At 41.7% G+C, this 27935-nt stretch overlaps 3 protein-coding genes across 6 annotated transcripts; all 3 read left to right on the top strand.

Moving 5' to 3' along the window:
• The first annotated feature begins 1131 nt into the window (after nt 1–1131).
• On the top strand, nt 1132–5635 carry LOC136432756 (uncharacterized). Of its 2 annotated transcripts, none has more exons than XM_066424235.1 (7): nt 1132–1417; nt 2099–2233; nt 3036–3190; nt 3582–3747; nt 4106–4288; nt 4674–4801; nt 5390–5635. In XM_066424235.1, the coding sequence occupies exons 1-7, from the start codon at nt 1282–1284 to the stop codon at nt 5633–5635; spliced, it is 1149 nt and encodes a 382-aa protein (XP_066280332.1). In that variant the 5' UTR covers nt 1132–1281. The 2 variants fall into 2 exon arrangements, with proteins under 2 accessions (XP_066280332.1, XP_066280333.1); XM_066424236.1 differs by having other exon boundaries at nt 5422–5523.
• Nucleotides 5636–6816: 1181 nt separating this feature from the next.
• Nucleotides 6817–13032, top strand: LOC136434192 (peptidoglycan-recognition protein SC2-like). Its single transcript, XM_066426959.1, has 7 exons — nt 6817–6865; nt 7385–7555; nt 7863–7981; nt 8471–8567; nt 9019–9224; nt 9859–9963; nt 12917–13032. Exons 1-7 carry the CDS (start codon nt 6817–6819, stop codon nt 12923–12925), a joined length of 756 nt encoding a protein of 251 aa, XP_066283056.1. The 3' UTR covers nt 12926–13032.
• Nucleotides 13033–15851: 2819 nt separating this feature from the next.
• LOC136432755 (CDP-diacylglycerol--inositol 3-phosphatidyltransferase-like) lies at nt 15852–23425 on the top strand. 3 transcript variants are annotated; one of them, XM_066424232.1, is made up of 6 exons: nt 15857–16040; nt 19626–19760; nt 20473–20626; nt 21425–21506; nt 21830–21911; nt 22421–23425. In XM_066424232.1, the coding sequence occupies exons 1-6, from the start codon at nt 15977–15979 to the stop codon at nt 22576–22578; spliced, it is 675 nt and encodes a 224-aa protein (XP_066280329.1). In that variant the 5' UTR covers nt 15857–15976; the 3' UTR covers nt 22579–23425. The 3 variants fall into 3 exon arrangements, with proteins under 3 accessions (XP_066280330.1, XP_066280331.1, XP_066280329.1); XM_066424233.1 differs by lacking the exon at nt 21830–21911 and having other exon boundaries at nt 15852–16040; nt 20473–20579; XM_066424234.1 differs by lacking the exon at nt 21830–21911 and having other exon boundaries at nt 15852–16040.
• The last annotated feature ends 4510 nt before the right edge of the window (nt 23426–27935 follow it).

Below are 27935 nucleotides of genomic sequence, written 5' to 3'. Positions count from 1 at the left end.
CAGATGAAGAACACAGCGGATGATGATAATGTATGAATCACTCTAGAATTACCGATATCATACACCCATACTGGGAGCGAGGATTACTGGAGAAAAGGATCCTTAGCCACATTGTCCACTCAATTGACCAAGCTGTTGCGTTTATCAGGAAATGTCTAAAACACAGATGCCGCTACCGGCTGGACATAGGGACATCAAAGTCCATCCGTACATTATCGGGGGGTATTATCCAATTGTATCATTATACAGGGCACAATTTGTGTCTGATAGCTTTGTCCAAACGTTGACCTTTCGTAAATGAGAGCATTGATCAGTTAATCGACTTTTGATACTTGGAAAAGAACTGAAGTAAAGTGGGGCAATAAATTCTCGTGGTTGGAGTAGTGGACGGGATCGACAGATCACAGGTTCGATTCCTATCTAGACGTTGTGTTTTTGGGATAGACTATTTTGCGACTTCCCTCAATCCGCCAATTCGTATCTTGGGCTGGGGAGGAAAAACGCAGTGGAAGGAGAGGGATGGGCTCCGTCTTTCAGCACTGTGCCCAAGACACATTGGATTAAAACAAGCTGCCCCCCCCCCCCCCCCCCACACACACACATCCTCAAAAAGGCTATGGTAGCTCCCTACCCTCTAAGCCCTTCTTGGCCTAGGAACAAGTAACCCCTCATCTGGATCTGAAGGTCGAGGGTTTGCTTGTCATGTTACTGGGGTGGGTCTTTCGGGGGAACGTTCCACATGTCCTGCGTTTGAGGTTAGCCACGCTTGGTACACATTAAAGAACCCACCACGTTTATTAACAAGGGTATTGGTATGCGTAATGCGTTGTGTGGGTGGTGGTGTGAGTGGATCAAACCTTACAGCCAGGTCTTATGTATCTTGTTACACCTTCAGGCAGTTTACCAGTTTAGGCGATAGAAACTGCAACAATAAACTTGAACGTTAACATCCAGCATGTCCTTATGATTGTGAGTACATTTCCAACCAACTTGGACGTCACATTGTCCTAGCTTAGTGGCTGTCGTACGATTGTTTCGGCACATATCACTCTCTGTACCATTTTGGATACTACTGTACTGCTGACAAGTCTGACTGTGACCCCTCACACGGGTTTAAGTGGACTAGTCCAGATGTAATACACCGAAACTAGTTCTGGGGAAGTCCGTTACGCATCATGCGTAGCGTTTTGCCACCATCATGAGCGCAGGGCGAAAATAAGCTATCGCTCCTGCTGTAGTCAGATCTTTCATCATAGAGAGCAGCTGGGAGTGACATGAGACATGGCGGAAAGGATCCCGCACAACCCCGGAGGGGACCAGCTGGACAAGGCGTTATTGGAGGCCTTCGTGCCGCTACTGAGAGAGACCGTCATACCCAGCACCATCATTGCACACCTCATGGCACTCCTACCACAAGGTGATGTCATCGACTGTACACCGCTAGAACTGTCTGAAATGATTATCTGACGTTAACGTCTTTCATGAACCTTAAAACAATACCTATTTTCTGGTACAATGCGAAAGCCAAAATGGAAGAACCGGAAGGTTACTTCCTCTTTCTCAGTGCTGTTTAATGACTACCGTGGCCGACGAGTACAAGATTCTCACCACACCGGTACCGCTCCTTCAGCTGCGCAACACCCCCTAGCTAATTCCCGAACGGCCAGCTTTTTCAGAGGCGTTTTATTGTTTTGTGGATGAAAACTTTTTGTTCCACTATGCTCCTTTTGACAAAGTATTGAGTTGTTGCTACTCGGTACGATATATGGACTAGAGACTGCCATACAAATCAACATTTGAACCAGGAAGTTGGCAGCTACTTTCATGGTAAAACAGGAAATGATACCGTGCTTTCATAGGGAAGAAGCGTGTTTACTTTTTTTATTCATTTTTATATATCTGATAAAATTTTTGAAAAGATTTGAAACATGAATTTTTGAAATCATTTTGTTGGTTCACATAGGGAATAAAATGTTTTGGTGGCTCGAGCTCTATTGCCAAATGTGAATAATGACGCCATTTCGTCTGTCCTAGACGTCACATAAATGATTGCTCCAGAGCAGAGTTTTTTGGCACTGTATTTGTCACGAATTTGCAGATGAAGTCAACAAAATCCTCGCCGATGAGAGAAGTGGCGGACCTGCGGTGGCCATGCAGCGGCTGTTAGCGGTACTGCAGGAGTGTAGACAGCCCGGCTGGTTTCAGGCTCTTCTGGACGCCCTGGAGAATTCACGTAGGAATGAGTGCATTTTCGCACTGTTGCAAGAATATTTCAAGAACAATGGGGAATTCATGAAAAATACGTCAAGGGACGCACGGATGTACGCATACTTACACATACACACGCACGCACACGTATTGGACAATTTCCTCAAAAAGTATACATATAAAATCACAATTTGTATATTTTGAATTTTGAACACGTTTTGTCTTTATAGAAACCAATACCTCCGCTGACAATGGTAGATGCTTCACGCTCGTTCCCATTAGAATAGAAAAGGATGCAGATAGAATAGAATATAATAGATGCAAACAGAATAGAAAAGGATGTAGAAAGAATAGAAAAGGATGAATATAAAATAGAAAAGGATGCATATAATTTAGATAGAATTGGATGCAGATAGAATAGAAAATGTAGATTTCGCTTTTATAGTTATTTTTTTTAAATTTTGGTCGATTTTGTTTCACCTCAACTTGAGGATGACTGCTTTACCTTTTTTGCCTTAGTTAAGAATCATACAATCAAAAGAACATACTCGAATCGTTGCTTGATGAAAGTTTATGTAGATCGGACACATTCACGTTGACAAATGTGTGCAATTGTACGAAATCAGTAAAAGAAAGTAAGAAATATATGTACATGTATCTGAGTCGGCTGCTAGCTTTCCTATAGTCAGAAATCGGCTGCTAAATCGGCTGCTAAAACTGGCTGCTAAACCGGATGCTAAACTTCAGCTCAGTCACACAACTCACAAAAAAAATTATCGTTTATTTGTACCCCAGATTTCACTTGTGTACGAAATGCACTGATACAGGGTATGAGCACATCCGGGACATCATCAAGGGACGACAGACTGGCTGCGACATGACGTTTTTCAGGCGCCTCCTAGCGGTTTGCGCGCCTAACCTGCAGCGGATCGTGGCGGTGGACATGCTGCCGCATCTCTGTTGTCTTACTGACGACGATAAAGTGGGTCTTCATATACAAACTAGCACTACATCCAGAGTTTAGAGATCATAAGGACTAGAGACTTTGTAATATAATGATAAACGCCAATCTGTGGAGGGTGAACCTGTTCAAATCGTCGATACCAAGACTTAGGATGTACCCTTTGCCAACAGAATGTTCAACACAGTTTTTAAAACTTTGCTTCAAATTATTTTGTGTTACAGTACGGTTGAACTATTTACTTATTACCTAATGACTTTCATCCTAAGTTATTGTCAAGTTAAATGTCTTATCTCCCTGTTTTCTCACGTAACCTGTTAAGATTTGTAAACAGTGCGTAATCTACATTTTGTTCCATGCTAGCGTTTTATTCAGATTTATACATGCCATTCACCCCGGCCTCATCCTGCAGGTTCTGGTTCAAAACGAGGCCCGTAACCATGGTAACTCCCGCGCTGTGGTGACCCTGCTAGACCGCGTGTCCCGCCGTGAACCCGGCTGGTTCCAACAGTTCCTCTCCGGACTCAGGCAGACCGGCTTTGGCGACATAGCAGATCAACTAGACGATCTGAGTTCAGGTAAGTCTGAATTTCTTCGCATGACTTTGATTTTTGTCCATAGATATTTTATTCGAGGTACGCATAGCACACTGCACACGTACAATGAGGCTGTTACAATACAACACATTTTTATTGGAAATATTGAATTATACAAAACACACAGACACACTCTGTCAATGACATTCTCTTGCTCTCGCTCTCACGCACTCCTAAAATGTTTTACTGTTTTCGTCACATTGATACTCTGGACTGGAGTTTAAGATGTCTGTACATTGGATAAAGTAATGCAAAGCGCTTTATATATACAGCATCCTTTAAAGGTAAGTTAAATGGATAATAAACTGTACTGTATTTAAGTGTTACGTTCTTCTCCTAGTTCCAGAAGCAGTTCCAGTTTCATCAGTAGAAACATCGAGATCGTTTGCAGAAGTTAGCGGGACCGTTACGGGCGGGGCGGTACTAACGGATGCCGAAGGCGGTCACCAGTCGTCACCCGTTCGCCCTGTTTCCTTGGATTTACGACGGGAGACTGAGGAAAACACCACCCACCGACGACAAGGTACTCAGGAGTTCAAATCTATAGCTAAGATTCACCAGTCGATACCGTTAGATTCGACTTGAGATGAAATTGAAAGCAGACTTTTTCCTTTAAAAGGCCCTTTATTCAGATAAATTAACGTACAGAAAACGACATACATGGATATGAACAAGGAACATGTCAAATAAATGTACAATACTGCCAAAATCAGTACAGTAGTTTGCGCTTACAAAGCAGAATTTATTTTGGAGATGTGCTTGATCATACTGTCTAATATATTGCACTTTAAAAACATCTATCAGTGTTTATGAGTTCTAGAAAAGAAGTACAAAAGAAATTTCTGGGTTAAAGCTTGAAACATTGACGTTACAAGGACTCTGTTTAATGTATCTTCATTTGGCAACAGTACCCGTACACGAGCCAGAACCGAGTTCCCCTAGTTCCCCGGAGGACGCTGCTCCGTGGAAAGCGGCGCTGAGTGACCTGGCGTCACAGCTCTTCGGCCAGGTGGGACTGGGAGGCACTGTCGGACAGGTGATGGCAATGAATAGCACACAATATCTAGCTAATGAGTTAAAACAACATATTTCTGAAGTTATGGTTGAACATGCCAAATGTGTTGTAAAAATGTTCTTCTTATATTCAGAGTACGAATCAAGTTCCGTGATTCTAAATCTTGCCGCATATTACATTTATTACCAAAACACACAAACTATGACCATTAAAGACTCAATTTTATTCTTCTTTTGTAACCATTTAGACGTGAAATTTCCTATTTGCATTCATGCTTTACAAATGAAATCAGCAACTGCAAGCACCATACAAATCCTTGCCATCCTTGGCGAGTAGTGTAGTCTCCTGGCTCCCGGGAGTCGAACCCGCGCCGAACCCGGGCCGCCAGTCCATAAACCAAACGCACTCACCTCTAGGCTAAAAGGTACGCACCAGATAGCCTGGTCAGTTTACGTTGGTGGCGTTTGAACTCCACTGATACATTACTGTTGTCCAACATAGCTCTGTTGTGAGTTCTGTACTAATCATGCAAGTTAGATATCACTTCCACTATATATGTACTAACTTATATGGAGGTTACATCGACATCATCTTCTTCCAATAATGCAGGTTAATGTGTTTGGCCGTACCATTCACTACAGTACAAGAGGGGCGTTCAGCCGCGGCTTGAAATGGAAGTTCTATGGCGAAGCACGGGACCAAGACAGCGGGCGTTCTTTTCAAGATCCGGAAGGATGGAATAATCAATCCACAGCAATAAGGAGGGCAGCGGGAGGCGTCTTGAAGATTCTGATGGCTGAAGGAATAATAGAATACAGAGAGATTAATGAGGAAGACTTTGGAAACTTAGACTGACAAGATTTTTTTTTTATTCATCACTGTTGAACGTTTAGAAAGGGCTATCGAAAAGGTTCGATGAGAAAATTAAGTAACAAGACAGCTACAATTGTAAGCATATACGTACATCTAAACCCTGTCATATTCTCGTACGCTTTGTTATCACACTATTCTATCCAACCTGACACGATTGCCTTGAATTGAGTCCTCGGCCGTCGTGAGGTTTGGAGAAGTGGGTGCATGCAAAATCTTTAAAGGAATCCTTAACTCCAGACGGGGGGGGGGGTATTTTCCTATAGAGAACAATTTCAGGGAGTAAAAATGAATACCTTGTACAGTATACGATTAAGTACCCACTAGTCCCGTGCGCATCAAAAGAATTCAGCATTCTACTAAATTCCCCAGGTGACCCCAAGTAATGCGTGGGTAGAGTCTGCACGGGTTTAGTGAGTTACATATTATTTTACAAAACACACCTTGTGTAATTCGCCACAAGCGGAATTCTGTAAAAAGTCGTCTGATTATGTATTCATTGATACATAATAATGTGGAAAATAACACTCTCCTCTGGAGTTTAGGACTCCTTTTAAATCTCATATATCGTTGATATTGGTATAAATGTATTCCATTTTGTTCTGTCTTACAATCAATAACGCAAAGTGGCTAAGATGTAAGCCTATAACGTGACCGGCCCCGAGAAATATCATTTGTTTGTCCTATTTTTCAGTCCAGGTCTCTTTGGTTTTAAAGTGTCAATAACGTAACGCACGATCACCCACGTTCGTACGGACGAATGCAATATCATGTTGTTGTGAGAACTTGTCCAGATGGCGCTGCCAAATAAACACGCACGCTGTTGAGGAGCAAACATTGTTTATCAAAGATAAGATGAATTTTCAATCCATGCATAAACAATTCTAACTATTCCAAAACTATTCCAAAATGCACGCTATTAGGACCATGTCTTCACATTCTTGGCAGCGCCATCTGGACAAGTTCTTATCATTTCCCGATTTTTAAATCTAACTGCCAACTTTCCTCTCGTTAAAAAGACTTCCCTACACCATCTTGGAAACGGCCAAGGCCGCTCCTGCTCTCGTGATACAGTATTATTAGACATGAGATCTCCAACTTCCGTAGATCTACGTGTTAGAATCAACATGATGCGTTACCAGTACTTTAACATTCGATGGTTCGACATGGCGACGAACGGACTGATTTTCCTTCTCTGCTCAGTGCTGTCTTACGGTAACGTATTTCATGACATATGTTCTCACTTGTTACTTGTTTGTCTTGTTAGAAAGATATCATTTTGTACATTTTGCGCAGCTTTCATACAGGCATGCATTTCAGGGTCCATCTTGTTTCAAGGGTTCTAAAATACGTTTTACATTACGTTCAAACACTATTGAGTTGTACTTCCGTAACCCATCGTTAAAAGCTTGATCGACACAAATGAAGACCTACAATTATATCAACGATCCAAAAAAATATCTTTGTGTTGCAAATCTGGATATGATATTTGCAACTTATCGGCTGTAATTTGGAAATCTGCATTGTCATCCTCCAAAAGGCGTTCCGTTTTGAAGTGTTTCCTGTGGATATCTAAAGCGTTGGCGTTCATGGGGGTGCTCCTAGTGGACTTTGTATTTTTCTGTCACCCTTACTATGAGATTTCTACTCCTTTTTCCTCGTTGTGCAGTTGAGAAATTGCTCTATATTTACAATCCGTAATGTTTAGATTTTCTTGAATCTTGCCCCATGCAGCGGCGGCCCAGCGGTGGCGCAGTGACGGTCGCTGCGGCTCGAACTACCCCGCCCCTAGCGCCAACCCGGGGGAGTGCAACCCCAACTCGGCGGACCCCTGCTGCTCGGAGTGGGGCTGGTGTGGGCATGAGAGCGGCCACTGTGACTGCGCTCGCTGTGCGGACTATTCAGGTACGTTTCGTTCGAACTAACTTCACGTTCACTACAATTAGTTACATATGGACTACAGTCAATCAATCGATCGATCAACCAATCAACCAATCAATCAAAAATGTTACGACCGTCCTTGGTGCAACTAAGTATTTGCTCAGAGTCAAAGCTTTTTGTCTTTTTGGGGGAGGTTCACTGACTGGAGACTGTCAGTCCTGATGATATAATGAAGTTTTTAAAAAAAAACTAGATATCTAAACTTGGGGCCAACGTAATTTCTACGTCTTGACGTGTTTTTTTATACCTGTACATGTTTTCTGACGTATAGCGGGCGGTTCCGTCCCGGCCGGAAGCCTGTCCGGAGGCTGCCCTCGGATCGTGAGTCGGTCGGAGTGGGGAGCACGTTACAGCAGCTGGGTCCAGTACATCAGCGGCCCGGTCCCCAAGGTAAACTCGCAAAGGAAAAATGAAAAAGAACCAACGTATCTTGATAGCAAATGCATAGCTATGGTCATTTGTATCATTGTTGCGCTCTGTCGTGTACCAACACAAATGTGTAACCCCGTCCCTATTGCTTTGCAAACAAATTTTGGGTGTACCAAATCTCCAAGAAGATGTTGCATGGTGTAATCGTGAGGTTTATGGCTAAAGGGCTTCCCTGACAGTCGACATTAAGAACCAAGGATCATCATTCTGCTTGGAGGTAAGGATGTACCTACACAGGGAAGACTTGTAGCAGTGTCTACTCATTCTAATCATTGATCTCGAAAAACATGTGCAACATGTCTAGAAGTTTATTTTCTGTATAACAATGAAAATAGATAAAGGAATTGCATACATCACTGCAGAATAACGTTACGCTGTGTGCTTTTTCAATATGAAAGGTGGAAATCGAGCACCGTGAGAACTCAATTTCTGTCCTTCTTCCTTGTACAGGTTGTGATTCATCACTCCACGGGCGGGACATGCAGCGATCAGTCCGCCTGCTCGGCCAAGGTCCGCGGCTTCCAGAACTATCACATGGACTCCAACGGTGAGATGCATAACATTGTTTATAAGCAGCCACCAGATTTTTCAAACTTTGCGCTCAATCGATAGGCTACTTGGTAGGTACAGTATTTGACAAATGAAAACGTTTTTTTCTTCTTCATTGTTACGGAGTTACATGTACATGTATAGCTGACCAACTGGAGAAACTTTTGTCTTCAGCCTATACATGCTTAAGTACGGGCGAAACATTGGTCATCTATAACTCCGTAACAATGAAGGAGATTTAACCGTTTTCAGTTTTCAAATACCTCCCAAGTTGCCTATCGATTGAGCGCTAAAAAGTAAAATATCGCAACATTGACGTTTACATAAGAAAAGAGAATGGAAAGAAAGATCAAGAAATGAAAATTGGGAGACACAAGAAGAAAAGCCGTACGCGTGAAAGAAAAATCTCAAAAACACGTATTTTACCCATAAAACTCCCAACTTTTCAGGTTGGGGAGATATCGGCTACAACTTCCTGGTCGGTAACGATGGCAACGTGTACGAAGGGCGTGGCTGGGACCAGGTGGGCGCGCATGCGTATGGTCAGAATTCCGTGTCCATCGGGATTTGTTTCATCGGAGAATTCACCAACCAGAAGCCGAACTCCGCGGCCATCAGCGCAGCCAAGAACCTCATCTCCTGCGGGATTTCTCTTGTACGACATATTCTTTGTTTGCTTGCTTGTTTGTTTGTTTTTGCTCTGGAGGTCTGCTTCATGCTACCGGCTCTTGTTTTTTCAACCAAATCTAAATAAGCCAAAAGGTTATGGGGAGAACTACGTTTGCTTATGTATAGTAGAGGATTTACTTGGGCTCATCGAATACTGGTGGGAACATTACGCATTCTATCGTGCTTTTGATTAACTTCTAATCTCAAACAAACATCTTATATCTCAAACAAACATAAGAAAGGTAGACATATATGGTCGTGCTACGTGTAACAATGTATGGGTAACGTTAGTGGCAATACAATTTTCAAGATTAAAGGTATGTGTGGACAAGCCCGCCCTGTGGCGCACACAACATATCACAAACACAACACAATAAGGACTTTAAGATGTTGTGACCAAAACGATGTTCCGGTGGTCATGTTCAATAGTTGATAACGAGGCAGGTATTCAGACCAAATGTCCAAGCAGATCTTTCGGTGGACAAGACAGTATTCTTGAGCCGAAAGAGTAAACTTGCGAATGGACACTCACGGTTTCGGCCCATTGATACTGACTTGCCAATCGAAGGATGTGCGTGGAGATTACAGTAATTTCCGACCATGTTTTCCGTCTTCTCCAGGGTAAGATCAGCTCGTCTTACTCTCTGTACGGACACCGTGACGTGGGCTCCACAGCCTGCCCTGGGAACCAGCTGTATGACGACATAAAAACCTGGGGACGATACGTAAGGAAGGGCCACACAGGGTTGTAGGGTGGGGGTGAAATGCCAGTGCTATTATTGTTATCTCCATGATATAGTTTTGAGTGTGTCTGTTTGTCTGTCTGTCTGTTTGTCTGTTGTTGTTTCCGCACCACTCCAGTCAGCATTACTCAAGAGCCTCTTGATGGATTACAATGATATTTGGTATGTGGGCGGGTGTTGTGAAGCCGAAATTCAAGGTCGATTTTGGGCCCCCTGCTATGTGACCTTGGTACTGCAGCAGAACTGCAATTTCTGTATCTTTTGACCTGGACGTGCTGTGGTCTTGATTTTTGGGTGGCAGATAGCTTGTGACGTAATAAACAAGTGGTGTAGGTTTGGGCCCCCCAGCAGCTTCCTCTGGAACTGCAGGGGCGTTTTTGTGAAAATCTTCTGAGGAGAATAACTGAACAAAGGAACAACGGATTTCCATGATATTTAGTATGCAGGTAGCTTAGATAGAGATATACACAATGAAGTGCAAATTATGCTAATTGGGACTTAATTTGCATAGCTAATGAGGAAAATCTATGTTTGCAGTGTTTTCCATTATAAGACTCAAATACATGTAACGCATGTAGTTTATGGAAAGTGGATCATCAACGGATACCAATTATGCAAATTAATTAATAATTTGCATAATTAATGCAAAACACCATATCTCATCTAATTGGAAAATTATAGGGCTGTCAATATTATACTTAGTATGCCATGTATGCAGGTAGCTTAGACAGAGATATACACAATGAAATGCAAATTATGTTGATTGTGAGTAAATTTGCATAGCTAATGAGGAAAATCTATATTTGCAGTGTTTTCCATTATCAGACTCAAATGCATGTAACGCATGGAAAGTGGATCATCAACAGATACCAATTATGCAAATAAATTCCTAATTTGCATGCAAAATGCAAAAACACCATAATTCATCTAATTGGAAAATTATACGACTGTCAATATTGCAACATGTGTAAGTTAGATAAAGGTGTTTATGACCAAGCATATATTATGCAAATGTGTAAGTCATTTTTTAACCTGCTCTTTCACCCGTAGCCTTTCAAAGTAGAGCTTAGCAGGTAGAGGGGGAGGGGGACTAGAGCAAAGTTTTATGACAGGAACAAATTTCTATTCCTCTTCAACCATGTTGTGAAGTTGGCACCAAGAAATGTATGATGTACCAACTGCAGAATTTACATATACGTGCACGCCGACCGAATCGCTAAAAATTTTCACCATAAAAGTTTTAACTGTACTATGATATTTTACTGTATAGGTAAGTATTTTGCTATACTTCACAGCGCAATTCAGGGATCCAATGCAATGGTGACCTGTCATCATTTGTAAACATTTGTAAACTTTTGTAAACTTTTGTAAACATTTGTTGACTTTTGTAAACATTTGTAAACATTTGTAAACTTTTGTAAACTTTTGTAAACTTTTGTAAACATTTGTTAACATTTGTAAACTTTTGTAAACATTTGTAAACTTTTGTAAACTTTTGTAAACTTTTGTAAACTTTTGTAAACATTTGTAAACTTTTGTAAACTTTTGTAAACTTTTGTAAACATTTGTAAACATTTGTAAACTTTTGTAAACATTTGTAAACTTTTGTAAACTTTTGTAAACATTTGTTAACTTTTGTAAACATTTGTAAACTTTTGTAAACTTTTGTAAACATTTTTAAACTTTTGTAAACATTTGTAAACTTTTGTAAACTTTTGTAAACATTTGTAAACATTTGTAAACTTTTGTAAACATTTGTAAACTTTTGTAAACTTTTGTAAACTTTTGTAAACTTTTGTAAACATTTGTAAACTTTTGTAAACTTTTGTAAACTTTTGTAAACTTTTGTAAACATTTGCAAACTTTTGTAAACTTTTGTAAACATTTGTAAACTTTTGTAAACTTTTGGAGATATAGACTATAGTTTTGGGTGTGTCTGTGTGTGTTTCCGGACTACTGTAACAGCATAACTCAAGAACCTCTTGATATGATGGATTACGATGATATTTGGAATGTGGGAGGGTGTTGTGAAGCCAAAATCCAAGGTCGATATTGGGCCCCCTGGTATGTGACCATGGTACTGCAGCAGAACTTGATTTTTATTTTCTATCTTTTGACCTATGGTCTTGATTATTTTGTGGCAGATAGCTTGTGATGTAATGAAGAAGTGGTGTAGGTTTGGGCCCTCTGGCAGCTTGTTCTGGAACTGCAGGGGCGTTATTGTGAAAATCTTCTAAGGAGAATAACTAAACAGAGGAACGTTGGATTTCCATGATATTTGGTATGCAGGTAGCTTGGAAAGAGATGTACATAATGAAGTGCAAATTATGCTAATTGGGAATGAGGTAAATCTTTATTTGCAGTGTTTTCAATCATAAGACTCAAATACATGTAACATGTGTAGTTTATGGCAAGGTACATCAACAGGTACCAATTATGCAAATAAATTCATAATTTGCATAATTAATGCAAAAGCGCCATGATTCATCTAAGTGGTAAATAATCGGACTGTCAATATTGCGACATGTGTAAGTTTGTTTAAGGTTTGACCAAGCATATATCATGTAAATGTGTAGGTCATTTGCATAAACAGAATAGTTCATGGAGAAATGAGGTCTACGAACTCTTGTTTGTTTACGCTTTTTGACATCACTTTTAACCCATGTATTTGTTTCGTGGGTCCTTTTCCTCACTTATATATCAACTTGTGTGTGTGTACACGTGTGTGTGTGTGGCGGCACAATGTATTTGCAGTGTGTTAGACAGGCCCTGGTTAGATTGGCCTTTCAGTTGAAACGACTGCTGAGTACTAGTGAGTCTTTGAATGTGTTTTTTGCTTCTTTGTCTTTTGTTGCGGATTCGTCTTGTTTTGTATAAATACATGTAGATGAGCACATTCAAATACACATTGACAGGTAGTTTTCATCTCTTTCAGGTTGGTTGATTGGTTTCACTGCAAGAAACGCGTGACGAGAAACAACATGGGAATATTCAAACAGAGAAGTTTTAAAACGAACATCGTTAAATAAATTGATAATATCATGGATAATACATACCTTGTGGGGATCATTTTTACTCAAACCAACTTTTGCAAAGTGTGTCCTTGACAAAAGAAGATTTTTGGGTACAGAGTAGGACGTTGACTACATGAATGGAATCTTTTTTTCTTCAATTTTTACCTGCAATTTCAAAGCAACAGCCATAAAAAGTTCTGCATTCTGAATTATTTTTTTATGTAACAAGCAGTAGATATATCAGCAAAGGTTTTATCATTAGTCGTCAGGTATGTTTAAGTTATGATATTAGTTATTTAACCCACAACAGGATATGGTGGTGTGCAGTGTGGTTGTCAACAAAGACGATTACAAAAAATGATCCGGGATAACAGCTAAAATGATTTAGATTCTTATTAGAATATTCTATTAGTCACCAACACAATATATGATGCCAACCTACCGACTTTCCTCTTACTAAACATATTGCGATTATGATTATAATATCATGATTAATGATGTTTACCTTTAGTTAGTTTCCACTATCATTGAGAACTGTGGTAATGAATTATGCAAATTAGAATCGCATGTGCATGATTGATATCTATTGATGTTCTTCTCTTTTTCTAAACAATTTTTATTCGAACATACATAAGTACATAACATAACTGCACATTTACATTACACGTTTACAATTCCGCAGATATACACAGTTACATATTGTTGCAGGGGTCATTCCCACTGGCTTTTTGGCTAGGGTGTGCTCCCTAGGATTTTTTGACAGGGGTGTTTCATCCCCCTTGGATTTTATGTGCTAGAGTTTCTTCCTTAGGACTTCTGTGCAGGGATGTCTTCCCTGGGTTTCTGTGCATGGTTTTCCAAATGCAGTGATGTTTCTGACCTAGGGTGAAGAGATGCTGCTACAGTAACAATTAGTTTAGTGCTTAGATGAGTGGCCCCCTACGACATTGCACTGAGCGAGTTTGTTAAAAAAAGCCGCCAATAATCTAATAATTTCTTCATTTTGACAACACCTACCAACATACCAAGTATCATAAAGATCCATCCACAAACAGCAACAACAAAACACACACTAATATAATAGTCAGCCATTCGTGCCCTTAAACCTAATCTTCTTGGCGAAGGGGTGACCCAACAGGTTCGGTTGGTCGACTTGGAACACGTAGTATTTGGCCACGGAGCAAACCATTGAATAACAGGGTTGTCTGAGAATGAATAAAGACTAACAAAAGAGAGGGAGACATTCGAAGGGAGTTTGGTTTTTAGTAAAAGGTTTCGGGGTGGGCAGATTTTTGGAAGGAGTAGGAATAGCTACATTTTGCCCCGAAGAGAACTTTAAGCTATATTTTCATATACAATATACCACCGATAAGCTTCCCCTTTCCCATTTTTGACCTCTCCAATCTCCATATCGACCTGTGTCTATATATACTAAGCTGATTTCATGGACAACCGAGACGACAACATGGGGCAGTACGAAGTGTTGACGTTTGTTCCCAATGTAATCGGTAAGTCTGAGGACTGGCAATTAAGATCGTTTACTAGTAATTATGAATCGGTTCATGTTTTCCATTTAGTATGCAAATAAGGACCTCATTTGCAAACCAACTTTTGCAAAGTGTGTCCTTGACAAAAGAAGATTTTTGGGTACAGAGTAGGACTTTGACTACATTAATGGAATCTTTTTTTCTTCAATTTTTACCTGCAATTTCAAAGCAACAGCCATAAAAAGTTCTGCATTCTAAATTCTTCTTTTATGTAACAAGCAGTAGATATATCAGCAAAGGTTTTATCATTAATCGTCAGGTATGTTCAAGTTATGATATTAGTTATTTAACCCACAACAGGATATGGTGGTGTGCAGTGTGGTTGTCAACAAAGACGATTACAAAAAATGATCCGGGGATAACAGCTAAAATGATTTAGATTCTTATTAGAATATTCTATTAGTCACCAACACAATATATGATGCCAACCTACCGACTTTCCTCTTACCAAACATATTGCGACTATGATTACAATATCATGATTAATGATGTTTACCATTAGTTAGTTTCCATTATCATTGAGAACTGTGGTGATGAATTATGCAAATTAGAATCACATGTGCACGATTGATATCTATGGATGTTCTTCTCTTTTTCAGTTACATATGTCCCATGTTTGAAAGTCATATATGGAACGCAACGGATTCGTAAATTTTTTTCATCGGTTATGAAAAGAAGCTCCTGATTTGCATGATAAGCATGTGATTATGTCAATCATCACCTAAGCTACCTACATACCAAAAGTCTTGAAGATCCATCAATCACTTTTTGGATTATTCTCCTTCAAAGTCTCAAACAAACTGCAGTTCAAAACACATTGATTGAGGTCCCTAACCGATGCCACTTCCTCTATCACGAGTCCTAGAGCTTTCTAGCTTTGAAAAACCATGTCCAGAACACGAGATATCAAAACCGGAAGTCCTTCGGGAATAAAGTAGAAAGCCGCCAGAGGGCCAACAATCTAATCATTTCTTCATTTTGACAACAACTGCCAACATCATGTATCATAAAGATTCATCTAAAACTTCTCAAGCTATGAAGCTCACAAACAGCAACAACAAGACACACAGAAATAGTCAGACATTTATGCCCTAAAACTCACCTTCTTGGCGAAGGGGTGACCCAACCGGTTCGGTCGGTTGACTTGGAACACGTAGTATTTGGCAACGGAGCAAACCATTGAATAACAGGGTTGTCTGAGAATGAAAAAAAATATTAACAAAAGGGAGGGGGACATTCCAAAGGGAGATTGGCTTTTAGTAAAAGGTTTCGGGGTGGGGAGATTTTTAGGGGGAGTAGTAATAGCTACATTTTGACCCGAAGAGAACTTTAAGCTATATTTTCATATACAAATATACCACCGATAAGCTTCCCCTTTCGCATTTTTAACCTCTCCATATCGACCTGTGTCTATATATATACTAATCTCGTTTCATGGACAACCGAGACGACAACATGGGGCAGTACGAAGTGTTGACGTTTGTTCCCAATGTAATAGGTAAGTCTGAGGACTGGCATTTAAGATAACTCACCAAGCAGTGGAGTGGGTCCGGCAGGTTTTTGACGTGTTTTAGGCGTTTTTGTCGAGCTTTCTACTTTGTCATGTTTTTTTTTTGTCTAGCCAAGGACATTATATAATGTCCTTGGTCTAGCCAACCCACAAAAAAAACATGACAAAGAAGAAAGCCCGACATTAACCCCGAATTAAGGTGTATGTACCCCGACTTGTAGCATATGTACCCCGACTTGTAGCGTATGTACCCCGACTTGTAGCGTATGTACCCCGACCTGAAGCGTATGTACCCCGACCTGTAGCATATGTACCCCGACCTGTAGCGTATGTACCCCGAAATGTAGCGTATGTACCCCGCCCTGTAGCGTATGTACCCCGACCTGTAGCGTATGTACCCCGACTTGTAGCGTATGTACCCCGCCCTGTAGCGTATGTACCCCGACCTGTAGCGTATGTACCCTGACTTGTAGCGTATGTACCCCGACTTGTAGCGTATATACCCCGACTTGAAGCGTATATACCCCGACTTGTAGCATATGTACCCCACCCTGTTGCGTATGTACCCCGACTTGTAGCGTATGTACCTCGACTTGTAGCGTATGTACCCCGACTTGTAGCGTATGTACCCCGACTTGTAGCGTATGTACCCCGACTTGTAGCGTATGTACCCCAACTTGTAGCGTATTTTCCCCGACTTGTAGCGTATGTACCCCGACTTGTAGCGTATGTACCCCGACTTGTAGCGTATGTACCCCGACTGGTGGCGTATGTACCCCGACTTGTAGCGTATGTACCCCGACTTGTAGCGTATGTACCCCGACTTGTAGCGTATGTACCCCGACCTGTAGCGTATGTACCCCTACTTGTAGCGTATGTACCCCGACTGGTAGCGTATGTACCCCGACTTGTAGCGTATGTACCCCGACTTGTAGCGTATGTACCCCGACTTGTAGCGTATGTACCCCGACTGGTGGCGTATGTACCCCGACTTGTAGCGTATGTACCCCGACTTGTAGCGTATGTACCCCGACTTGTAGCGTATGTACCCCGACCTGTAGCGTATGTACCCCTACTTGTAGCGTATGTACCCCGACTGGTAGCGTATGTACCCCGACTTGTAGCGTATGTACCCAGACTTCTAGCGTATGTACCCCGACTTGTAGCGTATGTACCCCGACTTGTAGCGTATGTACCCCGACTTGTAGCGTATGTACCCCTACTTGTAGCGTATGTACCCCTACTTGTAGCGTATGTACCCCGACTTGTAGCGTATGTACCCCGACTTGTAGCGTATGTACCCAGACTTCTAGTGTATGTACCCCGACTTGTACCGTATTTATCCTGACTTTTACCGTATTTATCCCGACCTGAAGCGTATGTACCCCGACTTGTAGCGTATGTACCCCGACTTGTAGCGTATGTACCCCGACCTGTAGCGTATGTACCCCAACCTGAAGCGTATGTTCCCCGACCTGTAGCGTATGTACCCCGACTTGTAGCGTATGTACCGCGCCCTGTAGCGTATGTACCCCGACCTGAAGCGTATGTACCCCGACTTGTAGCGTATGTACCCCGACTTGTAGCGTATGTACCCCGCCCTGTAGCGTATGTACCCGACCTGTAGCGTATGTACCCCGACTTGAAGCGTATGTACCCCGACTTGTAGCGTATGTACCCCGACTTGTAGCGTATGTACCCCGACTTGTAGCATATGTACCCCGACTTGTAGCGTATATACCCCGACTTGTTGCGTATGTATCCCGACCTTAAGGTCTCATTCTTGTATTACTCCGAGTGGGTACCCTAGAAGAGTCCGTTGCCCAAAATAAGAACGGCTGCATATACGTGTGTCTATATCGGTTTAAATCCCTTTTAGCTGGCCCAGCTGATATCAAGCGTCAAACTGATGAAAGCTTGTTTGTAACGAAAGAAACTAACAGGTTAAGTTCGGCAGCCGCGCGCGAGGTCGGACGTCCACAGCCGGACATTGGCGGTAATTCGGTCGATCACTTTCAGCTGCAAAGTGCCTATTTAGGGGGTCTAGCAAAGTGCCGTTTGTAATTGCCATAAAAAGGTATTGTATGCCAACTGGTAGTTGGCAATTTTTAAAAATGATCTAGGGTAGATGAGCTCAACAGAGAATGAATGACATTGGTGCATTTCTTATAGCTTCATGTAAAACACGTTTTATAACATGTAAGCCTATGGAGCGGAAAAACTCATGAATGAGACCTTAAGCGTATGTACCCCGACTTGTAGCATATGTACCCCGACTTATAGCGTATGTATCCCAACCTGTAGCGTATGAACCCCGCCCTGTAGCGTATGTACCCCGACTTGTAGCGTATGTACCCCGACTTCTAGCGTATGTACCCCGACTTGTAGTGTATGTACACCGACTTGTAGCGTATGTACCCCGACCTGAAGCGTATGTGACCCAACTTGTAGCGTATGTACCCCGACTTGTAGCGTTTGAATGGTCCTTTCCAAAGATACTCTCCAAGCAGAGGAGTGGGTCCGCCTAAAACACGTCAAAAAACTACCGGACCCACTCCTCTGCTTGAGAGTAATTTAAGATTGTTTGCTACTAATTATGAATCGGTTCATGTTTTCCATTTAGTGTGCAAATAAGGACCTCATTTGCATGAATTATATCAGTTGATCATCTTCTCTATCCAAATTACAAGTTCAAAGTATGAAAGTCTTATCTTAGAAAAGAAGGCTATTGTAGCATTTCCTCATAAACTATGTGAATGAGGCCCTCAATTATGCAAAATATGTATTCATTTGCATATTGATTTCTATCGATATTCCTCTCTTTCTCAGTTACCTATGTCACGTGTTTGAGAGTCCTATAATGGAGTGCAGCCGATTTATAAACTTTCCTTATTAATTATGCAAATTACCTACTTATTTGTATAATTAGCATGCGATTTTGTCTATCATCACTACCAACGATCTACCTACCAAATATTATGACGATCCGTCAACGCTTTCTTGAGATATTAACTTTCCAAATCGGCTCCTGCAGTTCCAACTGCTACGGGGCCCAAACTTTCACAACATACTTCCCCTCCCAGGTCCTATCTACCACTCAAAATCATGACCATAGCATGTCCACAACACGAGATATCAAACCCGGAAGTTCCGCTGCAGTACCATAGCAAGCCATTAGGGGCCCAAAATCGAATCTACTCATTTTGAGGTCTCAAAAAGACCTACCCACATACCAAGTATCAAGACAATCCATCCAGGTATTCTCGAGTTATACTGTCTACACACACACACACGCACACACACACACACACACACACACACACACACACACACACACACACACACACACACACACACACACACACACACACACACACACACACACGAACACTGTACAAAACATACCCTTCTCGGCGAAGGTAATAATAAAACAGTGTTACTCACATGTTACCATGTGATCGTCCATTTTCAGATATAAACCATCATTACATCTTAATGCATCATTTAACATTTAAAGATGTTTATCAACACAGTACAGCGTGATTAATGTCCTTATGTTTTCTTCTCCAACAGACTATGTTCGCATCGTCTTGCTCCTCGTTGCCTACTACCAGATGCCTGGTGACCCTGTTACCGGCTCCTTGTGCTACTTCAGTAACGTCATCCTAGATGAAGTAAACGGCTATGCCGCCCGCTTGTTCAACCAATGTAAGACAATGAGATCAATATATGAACTATTACATTAGTTTACAGACTCTGAGATATTGCAGGAAAGGCTAGAAATAACACTTAATTCCTTCATAAACATTTTTGTCGTACAAAGGAGCTAACAATATTATGGTACATCCATATTTCATCATGTTGGTTCAAAGACTCTGATAATTATCGCAAGCCATTGACAGTGTATAATGAGATGAAATCAAAAATAGTGCACGACTTTCTTGTATGGTAGTATAGATAAACCAGAGAGTTAGACAATAGTCATAGAGCATGAGGTTTACTGTTAATGTCAGCAATAGAAGATAACAGCACGTTTGGCCGCACCGATCAATTTCCTCATTTTCGGACATTATAAGAAGATATTAAATGTGGGCTGGGAGGGAAACTAATATATGACTATATTCAGTCCCTAGAGTTGTGTACACCAAAGGTGCAGACGGTATTATTCCATCAGACATTGTTATCGGGTTAATTTTCCCGTTCAGCAATCATCTTTTTGACTCCGAGAAGAAGTTGAACTGGCATGGCCTTACCTGGTCCATCGGAATTTCTTTATTCCTTTACTGCAACATTTGGCTTCTTTTCCTAACTCTCCTTCTTTTTATTTGCTAGAAATGCCTCAGACCACACCACCCTTACAATAAAATGCAATGATCATGTACATTATCACTAATACATTGTTGTACCTGTTCGTCTGTAGGCACTCGTTTCGGGAGTCAGTTGGACATACTGGTAGATCTAGTGGGTACCTGTGGGCTGCTGACGGTGCTGTGTATGCTGTACCCGAGATGGGCCATGGTCTTCCAGGTCAGCACAGCACTGGACATCTCAAGTCACTGGATGCACTTTTACAGGTGCATGTTAGAGGGTTTAGGTCTGTCTTTATTATACATGAATATATATATATTTATATTTAAATATATATATATTCATGTATAATAAAGACAGACCTAAACCCTCTAACATGCACCTGTAAATATATATGTATATCGATAGATAGATAGATAGATAGATAGATAGATAGATAGATAGATAGATAGATAGATAGATAGATAGATAGATAGATAGATAGATAGATAGATAGATAGATAGATAGATAGATAGATATATTTACATATATGTATAACGTTATATGTATAACGTTATATGTAGTATTGTTTATTTCGGGCTCGACGACCCATATTGACAGACGGACACATATACATCAACAATACATCTAAAATAAGTATTTACAATGGGCAGAGAGAAAGATAGATAGATAGATAGATAGATAGATAGATAGATAGATAGATAGATAGATAGAGAGAGAGAGAGAGAGAGAGAGAGAGAGAGAGAGAGAGAGAGAGAGAGAGATATGAGGTATCATGAAGAGGGTTGTAAATTTCATTTCTTTATTGGATTGGAGAGTTTAATCCCACAACCATTGCAAACAAATAAAGCAACATTACCGCTTAACACTCCAGCTATTTCACCGGCACCCAAAGCTACATATGAAGGATTTTGGGTGATTTGGAATTCCTTAATATGTCACAGCTGTAACCCCGATTCACTAGAAAATACGGACCGTCCCAATACACGATAATGGCTGTAAAGACTATTACTTTGAAATGAAGATTCGGGGTTTACCTGTTACAACTTTTCTTTCCCCGAAGCACAATCTCACTGATGAAGTCTGCGACCCACAAGATGGCAAATTTCGCCAGCCCACTCCTGAACCTGTACTACTCCAACTCGGTCAGTATTCAGAGCGTTAACATTTCATACTTCATGCTGAAATATAATGTGTAGATCAGAAGCTATCGCTACTAGCTGTGGCAATGACCTTTTACGCATGTTGACGATGACCTTTGTTGCATTCTCATTCCCAGAAGGGCTAAATGCCGTGCGTTTGATAAATAAAAGGGAAAAAGACAAGCATGTACTATTTTACAATTTGTACTACTAAGTAACAATCAGATAATATTTTGTGGTTAATTTTGGGGGTATTAAGGGGTTTTGGGTATCATTTGAAAACTTGCACAGGCTGTAGAGACATGTCACATTTCCTCACATTCCAGCACTTTATGCGTGTCATGTGCATTGGTAATCAGGCCTGCTACATCATGTTGTACCTGCGGTACTTCACACCAGGACCATTTTGTGAGTCATCCGTCATTCAATGTAATGTGTATAATATAAATGAGACAAAACTGTATGAAGTTGTGTTGACATTATTAAATGATGTGGCGGGAAGGTTATATATAGTAGTTTTAAACTCTGAAGATAAAAGCATTCCAGAGAAGGCATATGAAACTTCACATTGACTAAAATTACTTTTCTGGTAAAAATATTTTAACACAGGTTTGACCAATCCTCTGCTCTTCTTCCGGATAACTGAGGACCCAGTTGCTCGGCACACGTCACCTCCCGAAAGTGTAACGTAAGCATGAGGTCAAAGGTGGTTGAACGGGGGCCGGTACAGACTTTCAACCACCTTTGACCCGGTGCTGACGTCACATTTCTAGAAAGTGGTGTCTACTTAGCAACCGGGTCCTCCGTTATCCTGAGGGTTGGAGTGAAATGCTATTCCATGACGTTACGTACCAACACAATTGACCTTTTATGTTAGATCTCTTTCAAAGTTTTATTTCACTTTTGTCCATGTGAAGGGCCATTCACGAGAGTCGGTCTGTATGCAGTACTCTTCTACCTGTGTCTCCCTGTGGCACTGCTGAAGACCTACATCAACTGTGTGCAGCTGCAGGAAGCAGTAAGGACAATCACTGAAGTGGACATGCAGGAGAGAAAACAAGCGCTGGCATATTAAAGACAAAGACATTACCAGAACAAACCGGAAGATCCTTCCCAAATGAATTTCACTTGGAGAGGGGTTTTTAGGTTATTGGTGGATTGAAGACGAAACGTGGAAGCTCAGCATGTCATAAGACAGCGGGCCAATCACGAGTCTCAAAATACCAGAAAGTTTATACTGTCCACCGTATCTTCCACGTGATGACTGGTGTGCGCTTAGGTAGAGGGCCGCGTCATCTGCGAGGCAAACTAGTGGGCTGATAGCTTTGTCCTTTCTTACATAAAATAATGTACATCCGCGCATACAAAGGCTGCTTCAGACAGATTTGATTGAAAGGTTATAAAAATATATCCCTTCCCCACATTCTATAATTTCATGTATAGTGTGGATATAACAGTTACGTTCTGTTTACATCATACTACAAGGCATTTTTCCAGCATACTACAAGGCAAAGATGTTGCAAACATGTATTTTCTTGACATAATGATATCTGGACTTGGTATATAGGGTCAGCATATAGGGTCAGTATATCATAGTTTTCTTTCAATTAGAAATGTACGTGCGTTATAATATGTAACTTGCTTTTACGGCCTGGAACATTAATACGGAAGGAAGGGGCAAAAATATGAATAATAACCCTCTGATCCCGCGGCCTCAAAAAGGCGATGGGACTACCTGTACGAGTGTCTTTATGGCATGGAAATAGGATATGAAGTAGATTAATCATGCTGTCGCGAAAGTAGCAACTTAACTCATGACTGATGCACTTAGAGACACGCCAGTTGTGAAGTACCTGCTGTATGTAGAATATCTAGAGATGACTGCAAATGCTGCATTCACGTGGGAATAAAAAGTGAGGTCACAGTACTGTCTGCACGTGTGAGTGATGGTACAATGCTTATTTCTATGAAATAGATACGACGTTTCTTCCAGGCTATAAACTCCTTTTCAATGGCCACGCCGCCAGGCCTGTTCCATGCTATCCGTTCCCTTTGAAAATTCCAACAGTCAAGCCTTTTCCAGGCTATCATCTCCTTTTCAATGTTCAGGTATGTTCCGAAGATTATTGTCCCTGACCTTGGTGCTGATCACGAAATCCGTGGAGAAGAAGCCCTCTAGAGGGGCTTGCGCTTTGCACATGGATCGCTAGAGTTCGCTGCCGCATGGTTCAGCATTAAACTCAAGCCTTGACCTCAAGCGATTCGTATGCAAAGCATATTTTCTATACCTGCACTGCTGTAATTAGGTGCATGTTGATGAATGTCAACCTACTGACGACACAGTCATCATCGTTTTGTCTGTTATGTTGAGGAAAATTGTGAAAATCGGTCCAAAATGCGCCTGACTAGAATGCACATTGACTTGATGGAGAACAGCCCCTTCCCATAAGTTATTTTCTAACTACCTTGGAAATATCACAATAAGAAAGACATGATGGTGTAATAATAGCCAATTATTGAATTGAAAAACTCGTTTATATGTCCCCAGTGGCAAGTGTTCTCTTCAGCCTACTTTTAGCCAGCGGTTCGAACAAGGACACGTTCTGCTTTCTCTGCGAGAATAGGAGGGCCATGAACTTTGTCATATTACAGATACCAAACAGCATGGCAATATTTAGACTTTCGGGTTCGGGTTTCAATTGAGTTCACATGTATACATCATGCTGCATTCATGCATACGTATTTCACTTTTAGGCTAAAATCACAAAGTCAAAGCGGGGACTGTCCGGATGTGTAACTCAACTGTTTTATTATTATTCCCAACAAGTACAGACTATTGTAGTCCAGTTCTGATTTAACTAGTTTCATAATGATCACAACATATGCATCAATGTTTTATAGTTAGCACACGAATGGACTCGCAGTCACTCAGTTTCATTTCTGTAAGAAAGATCAAAATTGTTACATATTTCCACAACCGCAGAAGCTGCTCATTTACTTGTTTTTTACCTGCTTGTTTGTTTGTTTCATTCAACACAAACACTGTTGGGTGCAGGACTATTGGATTTTTGCTATGTGCCCTCTGCTTGTTAATTAATTCATCCAACCCTTGCATAATTTTTCGTAAACAAAAACACTACGCTCATTTACAAGCCCACGAATACAACAAATGAATAAATGATGAAACCTTAATTTCTTAATCTTTTCCAACCTAAATATATCCGGAATTGTTAATTTCCTCATTTTCTTATTTCTTAATTCACGACCATATAACGAGTATATGCATTCTACGGGCATGCGCAGTACAATCCTGCCCCCTGACTATACCACCAAAATTAGTTCATAACTTTCAATGAAATGTTGATATGAACACTATGGTAAATTTGAATGATTTTGAAATTGTGCTGCTGTCAATTTTGTAACACAATTCTCACCGAAGGACTACAATTACTTGTTGCTGGCGTGCTTCTTATACCTCCGTCATTTCTGATTTTTACAATCATTACTACGCGCGCAGTACTACTACAAGTAGTGCAGCGACAATTGCTAATGCCTCTAGTCACTGTTACTACAATTCCTTCCACTCTCAATCTCTAATTGCGTACCAGTTTGATAGCAAGCGATCAGTACAGAATACTACAGATTAACATGTGATTTCTCGCCATGGCCAGTAAATGTTCGGAAAGGCGCACACGAGGACAGCAGGTACTGAACATGACCTGTTCAGCTGTCTATTGGAGATCTAAAACGGCGGGAAGGTGTTAATGATGTAACGTTACATGATGCAATCTCTTCGGGAACGCTAGACTAGGTTCTCCGTCAGTTGAGATGCTGGCGATGCTTCATACCCATCCGTCCTTGACGCTCTGTGGTGACTTATGAATGAAGTCCCTGATACATTTCCTGCATTCATGTATCTTCCACATTTGTAGAAGGATGCTGAAGAGGTCCTACGTCTCCCACGAGCTTTCGTGCCTTGGTGTCGGGTGGCACTTCCCGCGTGCAAGCTTGTCCGTAACACGTATCGCGTTGGATCTTAGATTTTCCATACATGGCTGTACGCTGACTAAGTGAAGACTTCTGATGATGTACAGTTGTGGCCAGACTGTCGTGGTAGGTGCTGCTACTCTCCCCGTGCCCCGCAAGCGTCAAATCTGCGGCGGCAGCGTAGAATTGGTCATTAGAGCCTTCGTCTTCTGAAATGTCCCAAGACGTCGGTTCGACATCCGGGTTGTCTGGGATATCCAAGTACGTGTGAGGGAGAGCAGGGAGGGGCCGAGTAGCGAGGACAGCCTCATCAGAGATCTCGCAGTACGTGGGCTCGATAGAATTTAGGGCACTGGGCAGGGATCTGCAAGAAGCTTTGCGGTGTAAAGCGGCGCTTGGGCGGGAGATGTCAGGGAGAGAGGCCGACCTTACCCGCCTAGACACAGCACCATGTTGCTCGATGGCTAGTTGAAGATCCTGCTTGTTTGACATAAACCTTCTTTTCAAGATAAACACAACGATTAACACAATAAGATTTCCTAATATCGGAACAACCAAGATGAACGCACTGGTGGAGCTTGTTTTGTCTTGGACAGGTTTAGTCAGGACAATGATAACCTGCGGAGTAGACGTGGTGTGGTTTCCTTGCTTCCATACCATTTCAGTCCGGTCTGTCGGTATGGTGGTAGACTGGTTCGGTGTTGTGGGATTTCGATAGGATGCCGAACCACTGTGGGAGTCTATGAATGTTCCGCTGCTTCTCATTTGCACCCGAGGGACACTGAACACCATCTGACGAGCATTTTCCTCGGTAATAACAATGCAGGTGATATTCCTAACGTTGGTGTCAGCACTGTTGTTCAGACGATTTCTACTGGCCATGTACTCTGCGTTGTTTTTTAAACTCAGCGCAATGGCAAGAGTTGGAATGTTAGCGTTTCCCTGACCCAGAAAAGCCAAGTGGAGACTTACACCACCCTGTAAGGCTACAGTTAAGTTCCCGTTGTCTACCCATACCTGCCCGCACTGGTCAGTGATATCGATCATGGTTTCTGGGGATGCGCTTTTCATGATGGCTACAAAAGGTACCTGAGTTGTGATCTTTGTAACGGGAATATCCCACAGGCTGCACGAGGAGTCGTGTAAGTCGAGACGTGTGTGGTTAGGGGCAGTCTTTTTCGAATCAAAAGTCCACCCCAAAGTCTGTTCGTTCACATCGCTCAAAGGGTCATGGGTGATACAAAGGAGACGATTGGCTACTTCAACCGACACGTCCTGCCTTCTAAAGTACGAAGGGTTGTATTCGTCACGGAGTGAGCTGACGACACCGAGACCCCAGAACGATTCTCCGTCAAGAGATGTAAGCATGTTTCCACCTAGATGCAGTACCATGAGCTTTGGTAGGTGTCGGAATGCCCCTAGAGGAATGACCTCAATCCTGTTTGCTTTTATATTGAGAACTATCAATCTATGCAGCCCAAGAAACCAGTCATGGTCTACAACGCGCAGCAGATTATTCTGCAGATGCAAGCTGGAAAGGTTTACCAGATCCGAAAAGCTACCTGGATCCATATGTACTATTTGATTATGGGACAAGCTAAGAGTACCGAGTAAAGTCAAAACACAGAAATAGCTCATCTTGATATGGGACAGTCTGTTAAAGTCTAGAGCTAACATCATCAGGCGAGGGAGGCTAGTTAGGGCTTTCTCCTCAATATCTGTGATTTCACAGTTCACTAGTGCCAGGGTCGCGGTTGTTGAATGTTGTGCTAGTGTTCTTGCAGACAGAAGTCTGAACGGATATCCCATCAATGCAGCTTCAAACGTATCATTGCGAATGCAGGGTATTGTCAGAGAAGAATAAGTGTCAATAGTTCCGTTTAGACCCTTGCATATGGTCCATGAATCGAACGGGTCCATACCCCCCCAAAGCCCCAGACCTCCAAAGTCTGTTGCCCAGGCTTAAGGCCTCAGCCCGGCCTGTTGTCCTACACTCAGGGGGGCAGAATTTGTCTAGGGCTGCACAAGCAGCTACCAAGGACAGGAAAAACAACATGATAGTGCGTTTTTTCCAACAATGACTTTCCTGACAGAATTCCATTAGATAACGTATCTAAGCTCTACACTGTTCAAAGGCTGAGGCTTAATACCGACCTTGTCTTGTATTGATTTTTTGCTCGTTCTTGGTGGAATACTTGGTGTGTAGACAGGGCTTCTCTTGATCAATTATCGATGTCAGTCAGCTAGGACGTCTGATTGGCCGGCTCACCCTGCGGTAGACGACAATGGGTACACCTGAGTTGTAGTGCTACCATTTTAATCGTCATACTTACCATTAGACAGGACGCTCGAGTTCGGTAATAATGATGATCTAAGTATGATAGTTACAGTGTCAGGGATGTTACACTGAAATGGACAGTGGGAATTGAGAATGAACAAAGTTCA

The sequence above is a fragment of the Branchiostoma lanceolatum genome, chromosome 4, assembly GCF_035083965.1.
Source record: "Branchiostoma lanceolatum isolate klBraLanc5 chromosome 4, klBraLanc5.hap2, whole genome shotgun sequence".
Taxonomy (NCBI): domain Eukaryota; kingdom Metazoa; phylum Chordata; class Leptocardii; order Amphioxiformes; family Branchiostomatidae; genus Branchiostoma; species Branchiostoma lanceolatum.
The sequence above is the reverse complement of the archived record's forward strand: the minus strand, read 5'-3'. Positions and strand labels throughout refer to the sequence as shown.

Bases quoted from the DNA above. Each gene is read 5' to 3' on its own strand.
- LOC136432756 (XM_066424235.1), top strand. From the start codon at position 1,282: ATGGCGGAAAGGATCCCGCACAACCCCGGAGGGGACCAGCTGGACAAG. The intron at 3,191-3,581 runs GTGGGTCTTCAT...CTCATCCTGCAG, and splicing joins GTCTTACTGACGACGATAAA to GTTCTGGTTCAAAACGAGGC. The intron at 4,802-5,389 runs GTGATGGCAATG...CCAATAATGCAG, and splicing joins TGGGAGGCACTGTCGGACAG to GTTAATGTGTTTGGCCGTAC.
- LOC136434192 (XM_066426959.1), top strand. From the start codon at position 6,817: ATGGCGACGAACGGACTGATTTTCCTTCTCTGCTCAGTGCTGTCTTAC. The intron at 6,866-7,384 runs GTAACGTATTTC...TGCCCCATGCAG, and splicing joins CTGCTCAGTGCTGTCTTACG to CGGCGGCCCAGCGGTGGCGC. The intron at 9,225-9,858 runs GTACGACATATT...CGTCTTCTCCAG, and splicing joins TCTCCTGCGGGATTTCTCTT to GGTAAGATCAGCTCGTCTTA.
- LOC136432755 (XM_066424232.1), top strand. From the start codon at position 15,977: ATGGACAACCGAGACGACAACATGGGGCAGTACGAAGTGTTGACGTTT. The intron at 16,041-19,625 runs GTAAGTCTGAGG...CTTCTCCAACAG, and splicing joins GTTTGTTCCCAATGTAATAG to ACTATGTTCGCATCGTCTTG. The intron at 19,761-20,472 runs GTAAGACAATGA...GTTCGTCTGTAG, and splicing joins CGCCCGCTTGTTCAACCAAT to GCACTCGTTTCGGGAGTCAG.